This window comes from Urtica dioica, chromosome 12, assembly GCF_054948205.1.
Source record: "Urtica dioica subsp. dioica isolate 48M chromosome 12, U.dioica_male_clone48M_v1_H2, whole genome shotgun sequence".
NCBI lineage: Eukaryota > Viridiplantae > Streptophyta > Magnoliopsida > Rosales > Urticaceae > Urtica > Urtica dioica.
The window spans coordinates 15163907-15172582 of NC_142767.1; the positions used below are offsets into that span (position 1 = coordinate 15163907).

The window sequence follows — 8676 nt, forward strand, 5'->3', positions numbered from 1 at the left end:
TTGAGTTGCATATGTTTAGGGTATTCTAATCTCAATTTATGGAGTTGCAATTATTTTCTCTATGTTTTAAATTATACTAAGCATATAAATAGGTGAAAAACTTGAACTAAGGAATATTGATATTTATTAAGAGAAATTTTATTTACAAGACTTATTAAGTAGCAAAAATCATACACAGACTTGTTATTTACATAATATTAAAGTTGCATTTTTGTCATACGCATCGTAAACCATCTTAAATCACAATTACTCATCTTAAACCATCTTCAGATATCTTAAACCATTTTAAATCATCAGAAACCATCTTAAATCATCGAAAATAATCTCGAACCGTCAGAAACCATATTGAACCATCCGAAATCATCTTAAATTGTGCATAATGATTGAAATAGAAGAGAAAAATAAAACAGAGGTTTAAATAATTTCACGGATATTTTTGTTAAAAAATATGACAATAAATCAATTTGAAATATTGTGTAAATAACAAGTTCAGTCATATTATTAGGTATATAAAATGAAAAAAAAATTGAAAATTTTCCATACTAACGTCGGTCGTCGGTTAATAAAAACTGCTAGTCAATTTCTAATTATCTCATAACCAGTGGCTATTACGTAATTCATATATTTCATTATGGCTAATTAGTTAGAAACTTAGAATGCCATAATAAGTAAGGATTTTATTTTCGGAAATTAAAAAGAAGTGAATTATTTTTCAGAAAAATAAAATATACGGGTAATATTTTGTAGTCTACTCTACCGGTCTAGCCTATAAAATAACTAACCTGTCAAGGTGAAAAAAAAAGCTGATCTTCGTCGGTGTGATGAGTTTAAGCTAACTAACCAGCAAAGGAAGCAAGTTGCAACAGTCCTCACATTCAGTCTCTCTCTCTCTCTCTCTCTGTCTCAGATCCACACAAACAAACAATCATGAAAACCCTAACCAACAGAGCCTCCTTCGCCGCCAGGTTGGCCTTCGCCGTCGTCCTGGCCACCACCTTCTTCTACGTCGGAAAGCACTGGTCCGATCACATCCAGCAGCTCGTCTTCTTCTCCTCCAGCCAGCACGCCTCCACGCCCATTATCTCCGTCGCGCTCTCTCCCAACGACCACGCCGACTCCGCCGCCGTCGCCGCCGTCATCGCCGAGGACGCCGCGCCTCCGCCCTCGGATCCTCCTCCCCTGCCTCCGCCGCCGCCTCAGGATACGGAACAGTTCAAGAAGTTCGGGATCGTAGACGAGAACGGGACAATGGCGGACGAGTTCGAGATCGGCGATTCCGATCCCGACGAGGTCATCGACAATTGGACCGGGAACGCCACCGAGATCGGAAGCACCGCCTTGGCCGGGGCTCGGGTGGAGAGGTTCAAGCTCTGTCCGAGTAGCATGAGCGAGTACATTCCGTGTTTGGATAACAAAGATGCGATTCGAAGGCTTGCATCTACGGCGAATGGGGAGAAGTACGAGCGGCATTGTCCCGAGCCCGGCCGTGGTTTGAATTGCCTGGTTCCGGCACCGAAGAAGTACCGGACTCCAATTCCGTGGCCAAAGAGCCGCGATGAGGTAACCATAATAAATAATTTATTAAATAATATCGATTTTTTTGCTCGCTTTGCCTCTAATTGTAATTCGGAAGACAATCAAGATCTCTTCTTTCCCAGTCTGTCAAAAAAAATAAAAAATAATAAGAGCAGAGCTCTTCTTTCAATTCATGCATTGAATTCTATCAATTGTAGTGATAGACAATGGTGGAATTTAATTGATAGGTAAATTGCTGGTTTTGGGTTTAGGCTGATTAGCTAGCTAGGCCACTGGTGTTCGCTAAATTACATAGTCGAGACTCTTCCAGTTCATGTTGATCAGAGCTTACTCTTATGCAGGTTTGGTACAGCAATGTGCCTCATAAACGTCTAGTTGATGATAAAGGAGGTCAGAACTGGGTTTTTCTGAAGGGCGATAAGTTTACTTTTCCAGGTGGTGGGACACAATTTATACACGGTGCTGATGGATACTTGGATCATATCTCAAAGGTTAATTATCGCCTTTCTAGTTCTTAATTATCTACGAAAATAAAAAAAATATTACGTTTTTTTTTTAAAACAAAATTTGCTTGATTTTTCCTTCTCTGATAGTGATTTTTTTTTAATCTGTCAAGTATAGATGGTCCCTGAAATTGCTTTTGGTCAGCGTACTCGAGTTGCTTTAGATGTTGGGTGCGGTGTAGCAAGTTTTGGTGCATATCTAATGTCGCGGAATGTATTAACTTTGTCTGTTGCGCCCAAAGATGTTCATGAGAATCAAATTCAATTCGCTCTCGAGCGTGGCGTTCCTGCAATGGTGGCAGCATTTGCGACTCGCCGTTTACTTTACCCAAGTCAAGCGTTTGACCTGGTACATTGTTCACGCTGTCGAATCAATTGGACTCGCGATGGTATGTGTCATCTCTATCATATAAAAATCACATTGTTGAAGAAATTTTGGAAAGCGCTAGAACAGTTTTATAGAATTTGAGTTTTCTTTAAAATATGGGACTTAATGCTTGGCATGGCTTTATCATATTTTCTACATCCATATGCTTGATTATTTTTAATTAAGTACAAGACGCATAGTAACCGAAAAAGTTTCGTTGATTGTGTATTTTTTAGAAAACTTCATCTTGCCAATTCGAAGGTACTTAGTAGATGACCTAAGATTGTTGATCATGATTCCCGTCTTAAGTATTTTAACAAACGTTTTTTTTTTAAGCATTATCTCGTTTTCTATCTTTTATATTTTACTACTCACAGTTCTGCTAATGGTGCTCAACATGATCTTAACGATGCTAAATTGAGCTCCTTTATATTTGAACTACGTTTTTAGTCACCTCTTAATGCCCCTTTAATGCTCCGTTTAAAGATGGAATATTGCTGCTCGAGGTTGATAGGATGCTCCGCGCTGGAGGATATTTTGTCTGGGCTGCGCAGCCAGTTTATAAGCATGAAGAAGCCCTTGAGGACCAATGGGAAGGTATCATCTTACAATGTCAATTGCTTTGAAATACTTTTAAAGCTGTTTATTTTATTTCCGTTACTTGATGACATAGGAACACATCATCCACTGAAATACTAGACAATTTAATTTGATACTCGCTGGAAGTTTCGATTGATGCATAATCACCAAGTTTTAAACTAGTTGTTGCTTTTCTCATTCGGTTGCGTTGGCTGTGCTCAGAGATGCTAAATCTCACTACACGTCTTTGTTGGGAGTTTGTGAAAAAGGATGGATATAATGCTATATGGAAGAAGCCCTTAAACAACAGCTGCTATTTGAACCGGGAGGAAGGAACTAAACCTCCATTGTGTGATCCAAATGATGACCCAGACAGAGTTTGGTAAGTTTTTTTCCCCATACTTTCTTAAATGTCAATGCATTAATTAGATAAATTTGTGCCCTAATTTGGCCAGAATACAAAGTATTTAGGTTGTTGTATAGATGTGAGATTGGATACAATAAATTCCGTGAAAGAAAGTGTAAGCGGTGCAAGATTCTTCAAATTCAGGAGTGTAGGGGAAAAGACTATCCTATTTTGCTTCTAATAGACCTGAAAGGTAGGGCGTTCCAAGTTTTTTCATCGTTTGATATTCTTCAGGTATGTTGACCTGAAGCCTTGCATCACTCGACTTCCTGAGAATGGTTATGGGGCGAATGTCACTAAGTGGCCTGAACGTCTGCAAGCTCCCCCGGATAGGTTACAGTCTATAGAGTATGAAGCATATGTGTCTCGGAAAGAGCTCTTTACAGCAGAGTCGAAATACTTTGCCGATTTAATATCAGGTTATGCTCGTGCTTACTGGAAGAAGAAGGTCAGGCTGAGAAACGTAATGGACATGAAAGCAAATTTCGGAGGGTATTTAATCTGTTGTCTATCTTGTATCCTGACTAGTTAGCTATTCCTTTATTTTATTTTATTTTATTTTATTTTATTTTTATTTTGCTATTTTAAGAAAGATAGAATGTCATTTGTGGTCGGTCTAAGAATTCATATTTGCAGATTTGCAGCGGCGTTGCACAACAAGGGTTTGGATTCTTGGGTTATGAACGTAGTTCCTGTAAGCGGCCCCAATACGTTGCCGGTTATATTCGACCGTGGACTTATTGGAGTCTCGCATGACTGGTAACTTCCTAACTGTCACTTGTTAAGGATCTCATGTCATTAAAGATCTCACGCCGTTAAAATAATGGGGCTTCAAAGATGTATAAGATCATAAACTCTCTCAATTGATTTTGAGATGAAACCCCATGCTACTTGACATCAATACCTTCCCTTGCCCAGCTTTCACTTCATTTTTTTTTTATTTTTTATAAATCACTTCATATATTTTTTTTAAAATTTTTTGTTCCGTTTTCAGCATTGTTATTCTAACACGAAAATCAATCTGGTTTTATCAAATTCGTGTAATGTTTGTATGTTAGGTGTGAGCCGTTTGATACATACCCCAGGACGTATGACTTATTGCACGCATCTGGTCTCTTCTCTGTTGAGAAAAAAAGGTACGACTGAGTCGTATGTTTGTATGATCCTCCAACTCCAGCCTCGCTTTCTCTCTCATATCGCTATTTTCTTTGCATTAGGTGCAATATCTCTACAATCATGGTGGAGATGGATAGGATACTGAGACCCGGTGGAAAAGTGTATATCCGGGATACTCTTTTGATCATGAATGAGCTTCAAGAGATCGCAACAGCAATGGGGTGGCACGTAACTATCCGAGACACTTCCGAGGGCCCTAATGCAAGCTACAGACTGTTTGATGCCGATAAACGCCTAATACGCAATTGACGCAGTTTGAGGCAATATTATTTATAGCACCTTGAGGCAATATTATTTATTGTTTCAGAAAGATCTCTAAAAGGAGTCGAGAAGCACGTTGAGGTACCAGAATTGTATTTTCAGTCGGTCAATTATCATTTTGGTTTTCCCACTCTTGCTGCACACAATTTGTAAAGTAGAACATCTCAACATTTTAGGCAGTAGCTAAATTTTCTTATATTTATATTTATTAGGATTCACATTCACATTTAATTCTTTGTTATTTTTATTTGTTTAAAAGTTTATTATTAAAAATTAACAATAGATGCGCTACTGCTGTAATTAGTTATTGAAGTTGCACAAATGTATCTGCACGAGAAAAGATTGTGTTGAACTGAGTTGATCCTTTCAATTACCTGCATGCATAGATTTTCCTACAGTTCAAAGTAAAGAACCATCGCTTACCATTTTTTTTAATAAACAAAAAAAAGATTAGAAGTTAAAAGCGATTCTCTTCATTGTCGCAATCAATATAGTTTCTCCAAACGTCGGTTTAAAATCAACTGATCAAATTAAACCGAAAAACCAATAAATGTTTTGGCTTGGTAAATCTTCACTTGGGATTTATCTCATCCGGAAGATTTCGGCTTCCATGCTTGTTGGGGCCGGGCTTGAGGATAATATGGCTGAGCTTGAGCCCTCATCGGTGTTGAACTGTTTTGAAACTGCATGTCCTGAGGCTGAGGGTTAGGGTTGACTGAGTTTGGGCGGTGTTGCCGGTTTTGTGTCTGCGGAAACTGGTTCCTCCTTGCTGGGCGTATAGGCTGATACGGGGTGCCTCTGTGGAGAACGGGTTGCCTCGGAATCTGATGATTTGTTTGATGCCTCGAAATCCGTTGATTTGTTTGATATTGGGCCAGTGTTGCAAGAAGGGCATTCTTGTTATTATTGCTACCCGACGTAAGCCTGTCATGGCTTGACCTGAAGACCTCTGATATCCTCTCCAATTGTCTCGAATTCACCGTCCTTGCACAATTCTCAGGCTGCTCAAAAGGATCCTCCACCTAAACCAGGACACCCATAAAATATTACACAACAGCCAATATGAAGCAACCAAAAAAAAAAAACTCATTTCAGTGGAAAATTTAGTGATGGGAAAAGATTACAAATATCGCGTAGTTATGAGGCAACCATCTTGTGTTTCCCTTTATATATTCCCACCGTCCCGTGAACGGGCAAATTCCCCAATCTGTTACCCTCAAGCCGAGGCCAGAAAACTATATGATATGATAATATATTTTGTCAGCAATTAATGTGCAATCATGTTGTACCACCAGTCTCAAACTAACTGTTTAATGACATAATACCTTGTCAAGGAACGAAGCAAAAAGCTCGGACAAAGAGCTATGGTTAAGAGCTCTGTTTTTGTTCGATTTGAACCTTGAAATGTTTGCCGCGCACGTCTCTTCAATCTGTCTCTCCGCGTCAACTCTCACACCTGCGTGTTAAGTCCAAGCAATTCTTTTTGTAAATATTAGCTATTTATTAGATATCCACTCCTCAATTACCCGTCCGATAAATAGCGCTTGTGGTTTGTATCAGAGACCAAGGATGAGATATCCTCGATCACATCTCTGATGCATAGCAAGCTCACACTAATACTCCGCGTCTAACGATTATAAAATTAGAATAGTGAGCCGTGTTTTGTACTAAGTAAACACCTTTCAGATCCTCGGCTATATTTCCTGGATAAATATCTTGGATAGGCGGGAAAATTGCAGGAACACATGTCTGGGAAAAGAAGAAACAAATTTAATGAGAAACACGCATAACTAAATAGAGAAGGTTTGTAAATAGATCTATCAATACGATTTTAACTTGATAAACCTAGTATCAAACAGACACAACACAAGAGAACGTGAAAACCAAAAACAAAGTGACTGTTATAAGTTACAAGGCACATCTGACCTGAAAATGGAATACCACAAGCAGAGACAGAGAAAAGGAATTGAAAGTCCCGAATTTCGGATTGTTGATATTATGGGCGCTAGCCCATTCTTTTACCTGCGAAAATTTTATAAATAAATACGAATAGATTAAATAAATGTGAAGAGCGTGCGAAACTACTAAGGAAAAAAAAAAATCACGGTCATTGATTAGATTATACCAGTAGAACCATGTCACGGAACCGTGCATCTATATTGGAGATCCAAAGCAAGAACTTTGACTTCATTTGGGCTTGCAGGTTGTCAATTGATATATCACATGAAATATTCTGGATATTGCTTTCCGCTTTCAATATGGGAACTCTTGCTTGAGGAATGTAAATATAGTTGTCCCAACCACCTGCGAAATCGAAACTAATGAGTTCTCTGGGTAACACAAATTTATAACAGTTTTTTATATTTAAAGTCAAACAAAATGGAAACCATGTTCCTACCTCTTCGTCTCATTGCCCTCATCAGAGCTTTAAGAAGCCTCTGTCTTTCCTTTTTCCCAGAAGATGAAATGAATGAACCATTTGTTAATTCAACTGAAATGTCCAAATCGCCCGACCGTGTGAAGAGATTCGACACAAATGACCCGTATGGCTCCACGGTCGCACCTATTTAAGCCGATCATGTTCGTGAATGTTTTATCATATCATTAGCCTCTTTAAGCTTATGACCAACAAAAACAATTGCTAAGAAGAATTATTTGGGAAGAAAAAAAACAGTTTCTTTTGAATCAATAACTTCCTTTCCCTTTCTTTCTCAAGTTACCACACTGCTCACAAAAAACTCAAAGAGTGTCACAAATCTTTTGTGACAAAATATATACAGACACAAGAACACATCCCAAATTCAAAAACCCCATTCCAAAGACAAGTCCAACATTAGCCAAAGTTCCTAGAGATAAGGTTGCTTGAGATTTCTACAGTCATTGAAGTCATGTGATAATAAAGAAGGTTCAAACAAAATCTTGACATCAACACTTTCCGAACATGTAACGAAAGAATTCACCTCTCAAGGTCTCAATGCTTCGAACAACTGCTTGTAATTCCTGGATGATTTGAAACCGCACCACCCAATCCCCATTTTCGGGTTTCACCACTTCCAGTATCTGCCTCAAAGTGTCTTCCAGTACACTATTGCCACTCATTTCTTTTGATACTGCGAAAAACAAAAGACTACAAGATTGTTCAAATACGTTTAATGATCGTATTTTCATTCGAACCGTGTATTTGCAGTCAATCATCGCCGCTCACAAGATATATCTCCGAGGAAAGGGGTAATCCGTAAAAGCCAAAATTGAATTCCTTAAATTCGATGCGATCACGGAGAGGAACTATGAACAACGATATTTTTACCCAAAATCTGAAAAAAAAAAAAACCATATGAATCACAACTCAAAATCACCAGAAGTATTTTCGCACCTGTGAGAGTCGAAATTTAAGAAGATTCAAAATTGACTCAGCGAATCGTCATCCTCTTCGTTCGCACTGCAAATCGAAGAAGCGAACGGCCTTTCCTTTCTCGTCGTTGACTCTGTGTGTGTGAGTGAAAAGTCTCTGATGGAAAAAGTGAGAGTTGGGTTTGCTTAGTGAGGACGAGGAGTGTCCTTTGCTTTTCTCACGTTCATTGGTCTCCGCAGCGGGAAAATTGTGAAAAAGAAAATAAGTTTTTTTTTTTGTTAAATTAAAGGGACTCAACTCTCAAAACTATTAATTTTAGCAGTTTGATAAGTTTCTTCAAGTTAAATTAAAACAATTTTATTTATCTATGATTAAGAAAATGTTAAGTAATTAGCAAATCACAAACTTTTAGTGCTTAGTTACTTAGAAATTGAAATCATAAATGAGTTAAAAATTAATTAATTTCAAAATTATTTTAATTTCTGCTTGATAATTT

General features: G+C 38.1%; 2 protein-coding genes across 5 annotated transcripts; one reads left to right on the forward strand and one right to left on the reverse strand.

Annotated features, from left to right (window-relative positions):
* Positions 1–757: 757 nt before the first annotated feature.
* LOC149379472 (S-adenosyl-L-methionine-dependent methyltransferases superfamily protein) lies at positions 758–5059 on the forward strand. Its single transcript, XM_089604545.1, has 9 exons — positions 758–1560; positions 1878–2027; positions 2158–2428; positions 2893–3003; positions 3208–3367; positions 3626–3883; positions 4028–4150; positions 4450–4527; positions 4609–5059. The coding sequence occupies exons 1-9, from the start codon at positions 928–930 to the stop codon at positions 4814–4816; spliced, it is 1992 nt and encodes a 663-aa protein (XP_089460671.1). The 5' UTR covers positions 758–927; the 3' UTR covers positions 4817–5059.
* Positions 5060–5158: 99 nt separating this feature from the next.
* HESO1 (Nucleotidyltransferase family protein) lies at positions 5159–8448 on the reverse strand. 4 transcript variants are annotated; one of them, XM_089604547.1, is made up of 10 exons: positions 8202–8445; positions 8034–8142; positions 7789–7955; positions 7227–7391; positions 6954–7132; positions 6755–6850; positions 6508–6577; positions 6154–6284; positions 5953–6063; positions 5178–5850 (listed from the first exon to the last, which is right to left on the reverse strand). In XM_089604547.1, exons 3-10 carry the CDS (start codon positions 7925–7927, stop codon positions 5416–5418), a joined length of 1326 nt encoding a protein of 441 aa, XP_089460673.1. In that variant the 5' UTR covers positions 7928–7955; positions 8034–8142; positions 8202–8445; the 3' UTR covers positions 5178–5415. The 4 variants fall into 4 exon arrangements, with proteins under 4 accessions (XP_089460675.1, XP_089460673.1, XP_089460674.1 ...); XM_089604546.1 differs by having other exon boundaries at positions 5179–5850; positions 7789–7938; positions 8202–8444; XM_089604549.1 differs by lacking the exon at positions 5953–6063 and having other exon boundaries at positions 5159–5850; positions 7789–7938; positions 8202–8448.
* Between the last annotated feature and the right edge of the window lie 228 nt (positions 8449–8676).

Coding starts and splice junctions, on each gene's coding strand:
- LOC149379472 (XM_089604545.1), top strand. CDS start 928: ATGAAAACCCTAACCAACAGAGCCTCCTTCGCCGCCAGGTTGGCCTTC. Junction 3,004..3,207: donor CCTTGAGGACCAATGGGAAG/GTATCATCTTAC, acceptor GGCTGTGCTCAG/AGATGCTAAATCTCACTACA. Junction 4,528..4,608: donor TTCTCTGTTGAGAAAAAAAG/GTACGACTGAGT, acceptor TCTTTGCATTAG/GTGCAATATCTCTACAATCA.
- HESO1 (XM_089604548.1), bottom strand. CDS start 7,927: ATGAGTGGCAATAGTGTACTGGAAGACACTTTGAGGCAGATACTGGAA. Junction 7,133..7,226: donor GAGGGCAATGAGACGAAGAG/GTAGGAACATGG, acceptor TCGATTTCGCAG/GTGGTTGGGACAACTATATT. Junction 6,064..6,153: donor TTGCTTCGTTCCTTGACAAG/GTATTATGTCAT, acceptor CATATCATATAG/TTTTCTGGCCTCGGCTTGAG.